The following is a 16858-nucleotide window of genomic DNA, read 5'->3' on the forward strand; positions in this document are numbered from 1 at the left end:
ACAGCCAGCACAGCGGTCACTAAAAACACCAGACCTGACAGCCTCCAACCTGTTTTTATCAAAGCAAAACAGACTGTTTAAGTATATATATCATTCTGAATTGTCATTATCTCAGTAGAATAAAGGTTTTGGTTTTTGCCTTAAAAATCTTAAAAACTAATACAAAAATATCCTATGGTCCAGAGTTTGGCAGACTTTCTCTTAAAGAGTCATGTTTGACTTTGAAAACCATGTGGTTGCCGGCATAACTTTGCTACTCTAAAGCTTCCATAGACAGACTAGAACAAATACTGAAATTTGTGTGGAATCACAAAAAACCCTTACTAGCTAAAGCAGGCTTGAGAAAGGACAAAGCTGGAGATATCGCAATCTCTAATTTCAAGATACATACTACAGAATACATACAGTATGGTATTGGCACAGAAATACACGCATTCTGTTCAGTGGACCAGGATAGAACCCAGAGACAAACCCATGCTTAATATGGTTAACCTTTGACATTGGCCTTAGCAACATTTTCTAAAGCAAGGAAAAGAAAAGAAAAATACAGTGTTGGGACTATACCAGAATAAAAAGCCAGAATAAAAAATCACAGTGAAAGACACTATTAACAAAATGAAGAGGCAACCTACTAAATGAGAGATTTACAAATGATACATTCAATAAAGGCTTAATATCCAAAATATAGAAACCTACAACTCAATACAAAAAAAACCCACAAATCATCAAATAGACACTTTTCCAATGAGCACATATAAATGGCCAGTAGACACATGAAAAGATGCTCAACATCATGAATCATTAGAGAAATGTAAATCAAAACCACAGTGAAATAATACCTTACACCGGTCAGAATGGCTAGTGTCAAAAAGATAAAGAACAACAAATGTCAAGGATGCTGGTAAAAAGTAACCGTCGTGCATGTTGGTGGGAATATAAATTGGTATAGCCCTTGTAGAAAACAGTATAGAAGTTTAAGAAATTAAAAGTAGAAACACCATACAATACAGTAATCCCACTATTGGGCATTTACCCAAAGAAAACCAAAATACTAATACAAAAAAGTTTATGCACTCCTGTGTTTATTGCAGCAATCTAGAGTCCTCAGATAGATGAGTGGATAGAGAGGATACACACACACACACACACACACACACACACACACTGGAATATTACTCAGCCGTGAAAAAGTATGTGATCTTGCCATTTGCTGCAGCATGGATGGATCTAAAGGGTATTATGCTAAGTGAAGTCTGTCAGAGAAAGACAAATACCATATGATTTCACTCATAAATGGAATCTAAAAAGCACAACAAAAAAGCAGAAACAATCAGAATCACAGAAAACAAACCGGTAGCTGCCAGAAAGAAGGGAAAAGGAAGATGGACAAAGTGGGCGAAGGGGAGTGGGAGGTGCAGGCTTCCAGTCACGGAATGTGTAAGTCACAGGGAGGAAAGGAACCGCACGGGAATGTAGGCAGTAGCACTGTCATGGGGTTTTACGGTGGCAGATGTATCTACACTTGTGCTGAGCGTGCCATGATGCATGGAGTTGTCCTGTCCCTGCTGTGACCTGAAACTAATGTGACGTGTTATATGGCAACTACAGTTCCAAAAAGCTGTCCTAGACGGCACAGAAATGAACAAGCACGGCTGCATTCCAGTCCAACTTGACTTAAAAAAACCAGCATCTGGGTCAGTTTGCTGACTGCTGTTCTAGCTCCTGAATAGTTTGGAATTTATAGTGCATATCAGTTTAAGGCTCTAGCCCTCAGCAGGAAAATGATCTTCCCTAAGTGAGGCGAGTTAAGAATGCATCTGTCATTCTCAACGCTTTTATTCAGCCCCGCTAGTGCTTATTTGGTGAAAAGTTTTATCATCAATTAGTGTAGCCAAACAGGACAGTGATCTGGAATTTTCACTGTTTATTCCGGATTAAAATCTCATATGGCTGAGTAACAACATCATTTCATGAGCACATTGTTTAGAAGGTTAATCATGAAGTGATACTCTTCAGTTAAAATATTAGCCAGTAAACTTTCATAAGTCCAAAATTAATTTCTTTTTCACAGCTACCTTTATTTTGATATACATAAAATTGGTATCTTATATCTAGTTTGGTTAAAGATACAGTTCTCTGAGAAAATTAGTTTGCCTGTGGCAAACTATCCTGTTGGACATTTCCTATAATATTATTATATACTATCTGACATCTATCAACATTTCTATGTTGATACTTACTAAAATTCCTTATAATTTATATACTGATAATTGTATTTTAAGAAGTATCTTTGTTCCCTAATCCTAAGGAAAACCATTTTGAAATAAACCAGTGTAGGGAAAAGGGTAATATTTAAATGTTAACATCTTTAAATGAGGAAGAGAAGTAAAGTTTGGGGCCCCTGGGTGGCTTAGTCAGTTAAGCATCCAACTTTGGCTCAGGTCAAGATCTCTCTGTTCATGAGTTCAGGCCCACATCAGGCTCTGTGCAGACAGCTCAGAGCCTGGAGCCTGCTTCAGATTCTGTCTCTCTCTTTCTACCCTCTCCCACTCACTCTCTGTCTCTCTCTCTCTCAAAAATAAACATTGAAAAAAAAATTTTTTAAGATGTTAAGTTTGCTACAATGTAGAATGTAGACAGATAAGCTATGTCATTTACTCTGGTGCGTGCTCTTATTGTCCTCATACAAGTCTATGCTACTATTAAGAATATAAGTACAAGCTCCTACTAAAAATGACCAACTTTCGTTGAGAACAAGAATTCTTTTAAATAAACACAAAAAGTTGTACCCTAGCATGTGAGAATGAAAATCTTGTGAATTGAAAATTTAGTGAAAGTCTTAAAACACTGTAATTACTGTTTTATTCCTAGATTAGAAACCTACAGCATACTTAAATTATTATAAACTGTCATTTGTTATTAGTGATATTTGGCACATTAAGCTGTAACCGAGAGGAAGAAATCCAAAGAAACTTTGGCTTTGTTTTCCATTATTTCTCTGTTTTACATGATGCCAAAGAAGTTACCTCCTTACCAATGCTGCCCTAACCGTACAACAGAATAGGTAACACTGATTGTGCGACACTAATTTTAGTGACTCACAGCTGTTTAAGACCACTCTTCCGTTGCTTCTGTTTGAGTAGGGTAAATGAGTGAGATACAGACAGAAAGGTTTACTCAGCTACCTTTCGTTTTATAAGAAAGGAAGTCAGACTATTAATGTTTTGTATAAAGTATGTTTTAGAGTAAAAAATACTAACAGTCTAAAAAAATACAGAACATTGATGTTTTTGCTAAACACTAATTTTAGTGACTCACAGCTGTTTAAGACAACTCTAAGTTGTCTTAGATTTAAGACATTTAAATACGAAGCAGCCAGTTAATGATAAAAACGGAATTACCCCCTCACATACCAGCATTGTCAAATCCTCCAAGAATCTGCAGTATAGATTTGTTGCTTGAACCGAAAATCAAATGTTAATATACAAAGATTAGGAAGTCACCCTTGTAGGCATAAACAAATACGTGCTTGCAGGTAGAGCCATTTTTCACTCACTGCCATATCCCCAGAAAAACTTAGACAGCTCTGCATAAGCTCAGGCGCAGACTCTATGATTGCTTGGAACCCCAGAGTTCTGTTCCATCTCATATAGGCAGGTTTGTTTTTAAAAACATTTCAGGACCAGTGACCCTCACTGAACTCTGCAACGCCTTACCCTCAGCCACAGTCCAGATTCGGATGATCCTCCTCTGACTGTCCTCAAAAGGTCATTAGTAGCCTAACGCTGTGTGACAGTGCCTCCATCATCCACCGCATTGCATCTCCTCACGTAGGTATCTTAGCATCTCCCGTCACCTCATTTAAAGTGAAGACATGCAATTCTTCCTTTCACTTGAGCACTTTGAGGCCAGTGTAGGGTGATTAATTGGCCTACTTTAATACTGTTATGTTTCAGGAGGATGGAGGAGGGGAGAGAGGGTAACAGCCTGTCAGTGAACAGTCAGAATACACGCAACATCATCTGTCGATGAAGTTCGCCATCTTATCTGGGCACAGTTCATGGTGTACCAGAACGGTTACAATGGGAACAGAGGTCACTGATGCCAGATCACCAAAATACAAGGAATGAAAACGTTTGAAATATTCTAAGAATTACCAAAATGTGACATAGAGACAAGAAATGAGCAAGTGCTGTTAGAAAAATGGCACTAATAGACCTGCTTCAGCCAGGGTTCCCACAAACCTTTACTTTGTTAAAAAACAAAAACAAAAACAAAAACACTATCTGCAAAGCACAGTAAAACAAAACACATTCAATTGAGGTGTGCCTGTACTTACCACGCTGAGTTATATTTGTATACGTGATCCTTTCCTTTGTCCTCTCTAGATTATGAAAATATCCAGAAAACCAGCCTCTTGTTCTCTTTAACGCCCCAGGATAGGAATTGACCAACAGTTTCTACAAAGGGCCAATAACAAATACTTTAGGCTTTGCAGACCACACGGTCTCCGTTACAGCTCACCAGCTCTGCACAAAAGTAGCACAGAAGCAGCTGTAAGCAACATGTAAAAAAACAAAACAAAACAAAAAACGAGCATGACTGTGTTCTAGTAAAACTTACTTATCAAAACGATGTCTGGCACTTAATAGAAACTTTATAAATGTTTGTTGAATAGACTTAGGAATTGGTTATCTGTGAAAGTGTTCAACAGATGACACATAGTATATACAGTTGCACAGCATTCTTCATTTTCCTGTAGCAGGAGACAGAAATGTTGAGAATACCTAAAGTTAATAAATTGTAGAATCTGGGTCTTATCCTAATGTTCTTAGGGGAAAAGCCGTAGGTCTTTTTTTTTTTTTTTTTAAGTTTATTTTGAGAGAGAGAATGAGGGAATGGGAGAGAGAGAGAGAATAACTAAGCAGGCTCCACACTGTGTCAAACCATGAGATCATGATCCGAGCTGAAATCAAAAGCCAAACACTCAACCAACTGAGCCACGCAGGCACCCCAGCCCTAGGTCATTTTTAACTAAAGATAGCATGGAACAGAAGAAGGCTCTAGTTTCCATAACTTGCTGACTGACTTTGGACAAGTTTCTTAACCACTCTGAGCTTAAATTAAATCTCTATTAAAAAGATAACAGTGCCTACTTTACAAGGCTGCTGTGAGGATAAAATGAGATGATATATTTGTAGTATTAGGTTAAAAACTCAAAACTGCTACAAAATATAAGAAACCTCACATTCACTGTGTTGCGTATTGTATCCAGATTTTTGGGGTGCCCAGAAATATTCTTTACTGTGATACTCGTATCAGTATGTAAATGAAATGCTCTATTAAATCCTGTACCAGTAAATAACATTGTACAACATGTGTAAATGTGGGTATTTGAATAATTTTTTTAATGTTACTATTTTTAGTAGCCTCCAAAATTGAGTTTATAGTAATGGTAATATTTAAGTGTGTATTCAAGCAGTTAAAAGTTCCCAGGTTCTGAGCATTTTATCTTACTACCATGAAACTATGAACAGATGCCTCAAATCATGAGATAATTCCTGAGAAGCAATATCTCAAGACAGTTCTAAAAGGCAGTATTTTACACTCCTCTTTCTAACAGAGTGATAAACTTTGGTGCATATATGCACAAGATGGTAGAAAAGGTAGTTTTTCCTTTTAATGTGGTGAATATATGTGATCACTGAGGGTGGTTGATGTTACTAATAATGTTCATTTGCACTGTGACCCATGTGTAAATTTTTGTTGAGCATCTGCTATATCCCAGGCATCATCCTAGGTGGGAAAGGTACAGAGATGAATATAACAAGAGCCCTGCCCTCATGGAGCCCAGCCTAACTGGGGGGAGACAAGTCCGTTAACAGAATTAACAGACCTATGGTAAGAGCCTTAAGAGAACTGGAGTTCAGCTGTAACAAAAACTACTACCGTGACTTAATAGAGTAACTCACAACAAGATGTCTGAAGGGTTGCAGTCCAGGGCTGGGCAGCTGGATATGCTGTGTCATCAACTTCCCACTCTCCCTTCTCTGCCATCTTCCCCATCTTATGGTCACAAAGATGGCTGCTGAACCTCTAGGCATTGTGTCTGCGTTTTGGGTGGCAGCAAGAGGAAAGAGCTAAGGACTCTTTCCTCCTGGGGCTCTACTGAAAAAGGAAAGCCCTCCATGGACAAGGTCGAATGTGTGTCAGATGGCTGGATGGCCCTCTGTAGCTCTGAGGGAGTCTGGGGTTTCGGTTGCTTTTCCACCTCAGTAGGCTAGGAAAGCAAAGAAGAAGTTGGGGGAGGGGGGGAGCGGGTTTGCAATGGACACTGGGTCCAGTCTCTACAGCAAGTGCCAGAGATATACAGGGGGAGGGAGAGCCAGCTGCCTGGGACATTCCGGGTCTTCACAGAGAAAGAAGTTAACTCAGGTGGTGAAAGCAGGAGGACAAAGAATTTTTTTGTTCCTTTAGATTTTGAGAGTCCTTAGGAGACATGTAATATCAGATAAAAGGAACTTTACTATATTTATTCAGGCATTCACTTTGTGTTTGATTCTAAGGAACTTTATCTCCAGAAGTGAGTTGACTATCCAAACCATGGTTGCTAAATTTTTCTTTATCGTTTTAGCTACATTGTAAATAAACTATTCTATTCAAGGGCAGAGATAGCAGGACTTAACTTTTGTTTTTCTAACATTCCCTGTATTCTACAACTTACTATCAAGTAATACTTGATTATCTAAACCTGTGACTTTTCAAGATCAAGAAATTACTTGTAATGCTTTAAAGCTTTTACTCCCTAGAATGATAAACAGCCTGCCTGTGTACATGGGCCACTTAACTTGGCCACAGCAACCATTTCCTTCTTCAGGAAACATTCATCACCTGAATCACACTCTAAATATAGGCAGATGAGCCTAGTCCTGATTCTAATCAGGTGTCAGAACTAAAGGGTCTTCAGTGTTGAAATTACCTGAAGATAAACATTTTATATATTGTGCCTAATGAGCAACATGTTCACTGTGGCGATGTTTTGTTGATCTGCTTATAGTAATTTGTAATAAACAATTTTGTTTCTTCCAGTCCCTTAATATGTATGTATATTTCCTATCTGTATTGATTAATTTAACAAACATTGATTGATTGCCTATTACTGATCCTATGTAAGGCCTTGGGAATTCGAAGACTTAGAAGTTTGGTTCCTGCTTCAACATATTTGGTCTAGTAGGGAGAGACAAAGACATAAAACAAGTGCATTAAAATGTGATTGCTATGGCAGGAATTTATATGTGACATAGTAGGGGTTTGAAGGAAGAAGAGGTCAAGTGTGGTCCTAGTGGTCAAGGGGATAGCGTGTTTTAAGGAAGAATGCCATTAACAGTTGCAGCACCACGACTCACAAAGCAATTGTCATCTAGAAAGCATTGACGCTTGAGCTGAATGTTAGACCCTTTTGTCCAGGAATCTAATAGAGGATTGAGGTACCATTCTAAAGAGAAGCAACAGTGTGAGAACAGTCACAGGGACAGAGAGACCCTGAGACATTAGGGTAAGGTAAAAACATTTTTTTTGTTACAGCTGCAGGCATTCACTATAAAGGATTTTGCAAGAAATAGGACTAGAGAGGTAAGTGGTGAGCAGATTATGCCTTGTGCCATATTATTTATTTTCATTGTCTTCTGTGAGGATGCCATGAAGGCTTTTTTGGTAGGTGCGTAGTCATATGGTCGGACTTGGATATTAACAAACATCACCCAAACACATGCATGGAGTCTGCATCGAAATGGTGTAAGAAGTGAAAAAAAGGTAGGACATTAGTGAATGCAGTGGTAGCAAGGACAGATGAGAAATGGTAACAATAGTCTCATCTAAGGACTTGGTGACCAGTTATGTGGGAAGTAACATTTCCCAAAAGATGATGGTGGTCTTTATCATGATAGAAAATAGTGAAAAAAGAGCAAGTCTGTAGGAACAGATGATGGTGGACACACATGTAGGGGTGAGCCAGCTTCCACCAGGTGATGAGGACAATGACATGGGACAAGGACCGACATCCTTAAATGATCTTACAGGATCGGGTGACCTGGCCCGCTTTGATACTTTCAGCACCAGACTGTGTGAGAGAATAGTTAACTGACATTGTTAAAACTTACACAGTACCCAAAGTGACCTACTCCACGCAATCCCAATCAAAATTCAGTGGTCCTTTCACAGGTACAGAAGAAACAATCCCAGAGTTTATATGTGGAGCCACAAAAGACTCCCAACAGCCAGAGCACTCTTGAGAAAAAAGAATAAATCCAGAGGCCTCACACTTCATGATTTCAAAACAGATTATAAGACTTACGGAAATTAAAACAGTAACGTGTTAGCATAAAATAGACTCATGGGTCGATGGAACAGAACAGAACACCCAGAAATAAACCTACGCATAATACAGTCAACTAATTTACAACACAGGAGCCAAGAATATACATTGGGAAATGACAGTCTCTTCAATAAATGGTGTTGGGAAAACTGGACAGCCATATGTAGAAGAATGAAACTGAACAGCTGTCTTAACACCTTACACAAAAATCAACTAAAAATGGGTTGAAGACTTGAACATAAGACCTGAAATCACAAAACCCCTAGAAGAAAACATAGAGGTTAATAAGCTCCTTGACATTTGTGTTGGCAATGATTTTTTGTATTTGACACCAAAAGACAGAAAAGTAAAAATAAATACATGGGACTGCAGCAAACAAAAAGCCATCTCTACAGCAAAGGAAATTCAGAAAATGAAAAGGCAACCTATGGTGTGAGAAAAAATATTTGCTAATCATATATAAGGGGTTAATATCCAAGACATATACAGAATTCCTACAATCCAACAGAAGAAAAAAATCTGAGTAGAATACAGATAGAGGACCTGAACATTTTTCCAAAGATGACCTAGAGATGGCCAACAGGTGCATGTAAAGGTGCTTCACTAATCATCAGGGAAATGTAAACCAAAACCACAATGGATACCACCTCCCACCTGTTAGAATGGCTGTCAGCAAAAAGATAAGACAACAAATGTTAACAAGGATATGAAGAAAGGGGAACCCTTGCATACTGTTTGTAAGAATGTAAATTGGTGTAACCGCTATGGAAAACAGTATGGAAGTTCCTCAAAAACATTTAAAATAGAACTACCATATGATCCAGCAGTTCTGCTGCTGGGCATTTTTCTGAAGGCAGTGAGATCACCATCTTGAAAAGATACCTGCAACTCCCATGTTATTGCAGCATTGTTGACAGTAGTCAAGACATGGAAACACCCGAGTGTCCATCGACAAATAAATGGATAAAGAAAATGTGATATATACTACACACACTTGTGTGCACACACACAGGAATATTATTTTGCCAGTAAAGGAAATTCATTTGCAGCAACATAACGGACCTTCAGGGCATTATGCTAAGTGGAATAAATCAGACAATACTATAGAGAGAACCAATACTATATAACGTCACGTATATATGGTATCTTGAAGCAAACAGAATACTGCGCTCGTAGATACATTGAACAGATTGGTAGTTGTCAGAAGTGGGAGGTTTGGGCAGTGGGCAAAATGGGTGAAGGTGGTCATAAGATTCAGATGTAACAGTTAAAAGATAAAGAAGTCCTGGGGATGTAATATACACCATGGTGACTTTAAAGGATAAAAAAAAAACAAAACTTTTTTCAGAACAGAATATGAAAGTTCGTCTTGACAGAATAAAAAAGCTGGCAAGTTAACAGGTAGAAGGATTGATGGGAAGGCAGAGAATGAATCTTATAGAGGGATGAGATACTGTCCAAACCAATGGAATGAGAAACAAAGGCTTAAAAAGCTATCATTTAGTGGCACCTGGTTGGCTCAACTAGGTAGACATCAGACTCTTGACTTTGGCTCAGGTCATGATCTTACACTTTTGAGATCGAACCCCATGTGGGGCTCCATGCTGAGCATGGAGCCTGCTTGAAATCTCTCCCTCTGCCCTGCCTCAACCCCTCCATGCACACACATGCACACTCTTAAAAAATAAAAGTAAATTTTAAAAAGTTGAAAAGTGAATGTCCTTTTAATTTAAAGAGAACCTGATATTCTAAATATAAGAAATTGGAAGGGTCTGGGAAAGGGGCGCCTGGGTGGCTTAGTCGGTTAAGCGTCCGACTTTCGCTTAGGTCATGATCTCGCGGTTCGTGGGTTCCAGCCCCGCGTCGGGCTCTGTGCTGACTGCCAGCTCAGAGCCTGAAGCCTGTTTCGGAGTCTGTGTCTACCTCTCTCTCTGACCCTCCCCTGTTCACGCTGTCTCTCTCTCTCTCCTAGAAATAAATAAAAATTTAAAAAAAAAAAAAAAAGGAAGGGTCTGGGAAAGAAGATGGTGGTGAGCTGAAGCCTCACCCATGTATCAGGAAATAAGAAGAAGGTAGCATCTAAAGTTAATAATGCAAATAGTGACCTGAGTGTATTACTGAGAGCTATGAAAATCACTAGAATTAAAAAATTATTAAAAATGGTTTCAAGTCAAATATACTAATTTTTATATGTTTTCTAGCAACTGCATCAGGCACTAAAAAAATCATTTTAATTTTCTTATCCACATTGACAAAACTGGTTCATCTGTTGCAGAACTGGTTTGACTTTGTTAAATTTAGTCCTAAGTATTTTTTTCTTTTTGATGCTATTATAAATGGAACGGTTTTCTCAATTTCATTTTTATAATTTGAATATTCAACCTTTTATCTATGAAATGCCCATCTTTGTAATAAGGCTGGTTAGTTTTAAAGTTTCTGTTGTCTATACATAGTCACTGTAGTTCTTCTAGGGTTACTCATTTCGGTTTAAAAGAAATACGTTTACAGCATATGCTTATTTTTAGAACAAAAGTGTAGACAAACACTAAAATGTTAACAAATGTGTCTTACAGAATTAGGAGTCATATGGGTTTTTGTGTATTCTGAGTGCTGTGATGAGTCCATTAAAATTAGGGGAAAAGTGACTTATGTAAATCAGCTAGATTTTTGTTGTTGTTGCAAATGGCAGAAATTATCAGAGAGAAAACAGGTGTTTTTTGAAGACCTGGCCTAGTCCAGGAGTAGCAGGAAGGCTGGAGGACCAGGCTCGGGCAGGAAGGTGGCAGCTGCGGGACTCGGGGGGCGGGAACTCCTCCATGGTCTCCTCTGGGTTATGCCACCGCGAGAAGCGAATGCTTACTTTTTATTCTCTCTCTTGCTCTCCAGTCAAGATTCAAAATCAGAAGTAAGAAAGAGTCCTGTGTGTGTCAAGTAAAGCTCTGACATTTGGTGAGGAAGATACACGGCACCTTCAGTTACATAGTCCCAGGACTCCATACAGTGGGGACAAAGGATTCCCCAGTTTGAAATTTGGATGCTGTTTTCAGAAGAAGGGAAATGAACTCTGGCAGCTAAAAAAGCAACTGGTGTTCACTGTAATATTTAACTTGTTACTGCAGAATTATAGTTTATAATGCTGATCGTGAAAGTAGCTATCCAATAAGAATTGGCTTTAAACACAGCGATCCTAGTTATTGCCACACAACCTGTAGAGGACTTACCCACTGAAGTTCACACATGTCTCTCCCATTTGACCAGGAGTTGTGTTGTGTTCCATGAAGTGGTTAAGTTCAATTACAAAATGAGGAAATAGAAATTGTTACAATCATACTGAGGAGGACTTTGTAACAGGTTAACTAACACTTGTAGAATGGCATCTATTCCTTCTTGCTTTACCTAATCAAGTTGTATTTATCCATCAAGACTCAGCTGAAGCAGTACCTCCTCCAGGAAGCCTTTTTCCCTTACATACTCCTATCTCATCCCGTTGAATGAGTGAATGTCAGAGCAAGGGGGGAAGGTGTTCTGTGTGGAACCCAGTACGTGTAATGGTGTGGTGAGGGGCCCCCTGGGACTAGAGCAGTGAGAGATTAATGGGAGAGGAGATTCGTGGTTTGGACTCCAGTTGGTCTCTAAGTGACCATTTATACCAAGTGTAGACAATTCTGTAGGTCCTTCAGAGGAACAATGGAGATTTGGTAAGAGGAGAAAGGGGAGACGCTAGAGGCTGGTTGATTAGTCATCAACACTTGTGAGGGCTGGAACCAGGAAGGAGAAGCTCTGGGTGGTGGAATATTGGGGTCTCTGAGAGTTTAAAAAGTTCCGACCTCGTGTGGGAGCAAGTTCACCTCCCAGGTGATAGGCACTGTTCTAGGTATTAGGAACACAGCGGTAATTAATACAGACAAGACCCGCCCCCTCCCGTGGAGCTTCGTTTCAGTAAAGCAGCTAAAACAGACACAGAGGTGTACGTGTGTACACGGTCTCAGAGAACGGAAATGCCGTGTCGCGAGTGAAAAATTCCAGAGCCACACTCTCCAGATAAAGCATTGGAGCAGGCTGGGGAGGACTTCCCTGGAGCACAGAAGGGACCTCCTCCATAGCCCGCAGAGCAATCCTTTACTGCTCAACTGCTCAGCTTTGGTAAACCTGATGAGCAGTATTACATAGTGCTCTTTAGGAAAGTGTCTAAAATAAATGGTTTGGGGGTGCCTGGGTGGCCTAGTCGGTTAAGTGTCCGACTTTCGCTTAGGTCATGATCTCGTGGTTCGTGGGTTCGGGCCCCACGTCGGGTTCTGTGCTGACTGCCAGCTCAGAGCCTGGAGCCTGTTTCAGTCTGTGACTCCCTCTCTTTCTGACCTTCCCCTGCTCACGCTGTCTCTCTCTCTCTCTCTCTCTCTCTCTCTCTCCTAGAAATAAAACATTTTAAAAAAATAAAAAATAAAAAAAAATAAAATAAATGGTTTGCAAGCTCTGAATTTTAGACATGTGCAATATTTATGCACCCTCCACAAGGGGTTACAAAAAAAAATAATTTAGTAATTTCTTCTTTAGCAAAAGTGATATCCCCGGAGGTTTTTTTTTTTTTGAAAGAGAGTGCACTAGCAAGGGAGGGGCAGAGAGAGAGGAGGACAGATGATCCAAAGCCGACTCCGCACTAACAGCAGAGACCCCAACTTGGGGCTCAAACTCACAAACCATGAGACTGTGACTTGAGTTGAAGTCAGATGCCTAACCGACAGGGCCACCCAGCCCCCCTCCCCACTGTTTTATATTACACATAGAGATCATCTTTTAAAGCTTAGTGAATGCACGATCGTGTAAATGAAAGGCAGTCATTGCCTGTTACTGGCAAGTTGAGTTTGTGGCGCCGAAAAAATCATCTGGTAATTTTACAACTTAAGCTTACAACCTTGCCAAACATTTGGGGGTTTTTCATTCAATAGAAGTCACTCTGTTAGGATGGGAATTAACTCAACATGAATAGTAGCCTTTGCAGGTAACAAGAGTTCTCTTCTTTCCCCATGGGCTCATTTAGCATTAATGGCTCTTCCCTCTCTTTTCAGGGTGCTGATAAGACTGTGAAAGGTCCAGATGGATTAACTGCCTTTGAAGCCACTGACAACCAGGCAATCAAAGCTCTGCTTCAGTGATGGACGGACGGGCTAACAGCTCTGGAGGAAGGGCTCTCCTGTGGCCTCACACTGCTGCCTGTCTGTCTGTCACTCTCTATCTGCCAGCTTCTTCAGCTAAACACTTTATGAGGGGTGAGGGGAGAGAGAAATTCATAACAAATCAGACTACCAGAAAAACAAAACAAAACAAAACAATGTTTTGGAAGAGAGGGGGAAAAAACCGTGATCAGGCTCTTGCTTGGATTCCTGATCAAGTCCTCCTCTTTTCCATTTCCAACAAAATATACCGCCCATACCCAAGGGAGAGCAGAGACAAAACATGCCAGTAAGATTTGACCTTTCCAGCTCCCTAGCTAGTGTATTCCTTAGGTCGTGTCAAGGGTCTGATTGTGCCAGGCCAGCTCTCCGGGTGTGGTAGCCCTAAATGCGAGCAGCGGCGGCGGCTGCTGTGAACGTAACTCTGGGTGCTGAGATCAGCGATCGGCTCTAGCCTTCTGCCTTAAGACGCGCTCTCCTGGGGGCCTCCTGGCGGAGTTCAGAGCGCTGCCCGCGGTCGGCGACCAAATCTGCCCTCGGCGACTTTCAGCTTCACGTGGGAGCTCAGTTAAGGTGAGGGGGCACACTCCTAAATTGCTGGATGACTCAACTTTGGATTTCCTCTCCCCTTTCACATGGGTTTCATGTGTCTTTAGATAAAACTGACTAGTTTTATTTATAAACTCTTAAATTTTGGAAGCCTAAAGGAGAAATCATTCCAGTGTGCATATCTTTTTTTCTCCTCTAGATTCAGACGTTTATATAACATTCAAACACTTTCAGACTCCTGCTGGTAGTAAAAGGGGATTTAAACATAGAATCATAGCCATAGTCTGTGAGTGTTGTACAGAGAACAGTGGTCTTAGTACCTACGGATTTTCTTCATTTGCTCTTTGAATGCATTGGCCTCGGTTATGTTTGGCGAATCAAGGAACATTCTTTGGAAATCCTCTCTCAGACCCACCTTGGATGCTGATTACTTACTGCACCAAAGCTGTCACTGGGGTGAGATTTACAATCTGGACAAGTTGAGCCCCGTCCCTTCAAAAATACGCTTGTTACCAGGTTTCCCTGAGTTGTCGATAGGCTTTTGCTGAACATATGCCAGCCCACCTACGTGATAGATTTTTGTCTCTAACCCATTCATCACAGTAAGTGTGACATCTCCAGAATGTGTCCCATGTTCTTAACATACAGCGCCCTAAAACGGGCATGAAGACCTGCAGGAAACATTTAGACACATGTTCAAATGTTTATTCCATGAGCAGTCCAAGTAATTAAACCATATACCCTTAAATTTGCTATCTTGCATTTAAAATACTGATTCCTTTGCTTGCCATCCATAAAAGCTTGCTAAAAATAGTAGGGTTTTTTCCTCAGCCAAATCATGCAATAATTGAATGTACTTCAAATTTTTAAAGGGGGGTTGGGTTAGGGACTTACACTCAGATTATGGATCACAAAGAATTAATGATGATTTTTTTAAGGCAATGTAGCATTCTAAAGCAGGGTTAAACTATCAAGAATAGCCAGCTAATAAATCTTATTGATCGATTGCTGATCGGTTTGTTAGGGTGTGGATTTATGGGTGCGTGTGTGTGCGTGTGCGTGTGTATTTTTTCCATGGATTTTTTTTTTTTTAAATCCTGTGGCTTTTTTGCTTACAACTAGCCTAACACTGTAATTTTCCTGCATCCAAGAAAACAATCACAAACAAAATGGTGGCTGAAATACTTTGATATCTTTGGCTAATTCTCCAGTCGTAATGCAGCCTATTCGTGTTGGATTCGAAGTCAGTCAACAACAGTGCTTTCTTACATCACTGAGCGGAAACAGAGCGATCCTCATTGAAGATGGAGGGCACTTAATCAGTTGGTAGCAACAAGGTGTTTTGAGATCTTTGTTTTCACCTCCTGGCAGAATGCTTTTGAAAGGCTTGGATTTTACCTTCTATAGTTTTCACCCTTCCTTTCGAACTTGTTGTAGTTGGCGGGTGCAGAGAGTGCACTGTCCTATCATTCCTAAACCCGGTCTGCTTTCTGCCGTCACTGGTGTAGAGACCGTGTGCTTCTTTGTGCCGTTCATCCCACGTTCCCTGTAGTGCAGTAGAGGCTACTCCGCCTTCCCTCTTCTTTCTCAGCCATTCAGAAGCCCCGTAGTTCTGGAGCAGTTGCTTGACAAATAACATCAACATAGACTAGACTGGCCAAGATGGTTTACCATTTTTTTAACTAGTTTATTTATAATGTATTTCTGAACCACTTGGCAGAGAAATTCACAACACTTTAATGTTCATTTTTTGAGTAAAGGAAGCTAAAAACATGTCTGCTTTTTGGTACTACATGCATTAGTACAAGGTTAAGTTTTGTTCTCCACTGAATATTTAACATCTCAGAGAAACTCTTGCATGTTCTGTAGTTGTGTATGGAGTCATTTTGTATGCACTATTTCCAGTAACAACAGGCACTGTGCCTGTTCACGGTAGCGTACTAACCAGTCCCCCTCGCGGCTTCAGACCTGTATCCGTACACCCAGGTTGGAGTGCAGCACCCATGTACCCCCAGGTAGCTCTTCTGTGCATAGCTCACCTTCCCCAGCCAGTGAGGCACCAAGGAGAGGCAGGTGGGTGCAGTGTGTGCGAGCTGCAGGCAAGTAAGGCCCTTTCATTGATTTCTTTCCCCCCAATAATGGATCTGAAATCTGTATGTACCGACTTTTTTTTTCCCCCCTAAAACTTCAACTGAGCTGCTCTTTACTTCATGCAATATTGTGTACTCGATTGTGTATAGAAGAAGCTGGGGAGAGTGCCCTCCTACATAAGCAATTGCAGTGTTTTGCATGCAAAATTTTAAGAATTTAAATCGTCCTGATTCTATTTTGTAAATGGAGAAACAATCATATCTTTCTAAGCAGTAATGGAGGAAGACTAGTGCTTTGTGCATTTTGATATATTTGAGTTCATTTTTTCCACAATGTAATACTTTTGACACAATTGGGTTTCTCATATTATCCTAGTTCATGTACATCCGAATGCTAAATAATACTGTGTTTAAGTTTTGTGTTGCAAGAACAAATGGAATAAACTTGAATTGTGCTACAAGGAACGCGTCAGCAGCTTTTTCCCCCCCTCGGTTACAAGGCCCTTCCCTTCCCAGGCTCCTCCACAACTGTACCAGGCCTTTGACTGACTAACTCTTGGTTCATCTAAATTTCTCCCTGCCTCCCACCTCTAGAAAAAAATAAGTGGAAAGAAACTAAGACATAGGAAAGATTCAGTGGAAATAAAGTATACTACTCATCTGGAAGTTTTGGT

The 16858-nt window shown here is 40.3% G+C and overlaps 1 protein-coding gene across 1 annotated transcript in view; it reads left to right on the forward strand.

The window, feature by feature from the left end:
• Positions 1 to 16645, forward strand: part of MTPN (myotrophin) — a 54532-nt gene extending 37887 nt beyond the window's left edge. The window contains exon 4 of the mRNA XM_077770664.1: positions 13441 to 16645. Coding sequence (XP_077626790.1) covers positions 13441 to 13527 — 87 coding nt within the window. The 3' untranslated portion in view covers positions 13528 to 16645. The remainder of the gene's footprint in view (positions 1 to 13440) is intronic.
• Positions 16646 to 16858: the final 213 nt, after the last annotated feature.

The sequence above is a fragment of the Crocuta crocuta genome, unplaced genomic scaffold, assembly GCF_008692635.1.
Source record: "Crocuta crocuta isolate KB4526 unplaced genomic scaffold, BGI_CrCroc_1.0 scaffold266, whole genome shotgun sequence".
NCBI classification, from domain to species: domain Eukaryota; kingdom Metazoa; phylum Chordata; class Mammalia; order Carnivora; family Hyaenidae; genus Crocuta; species Crocuta crocuta.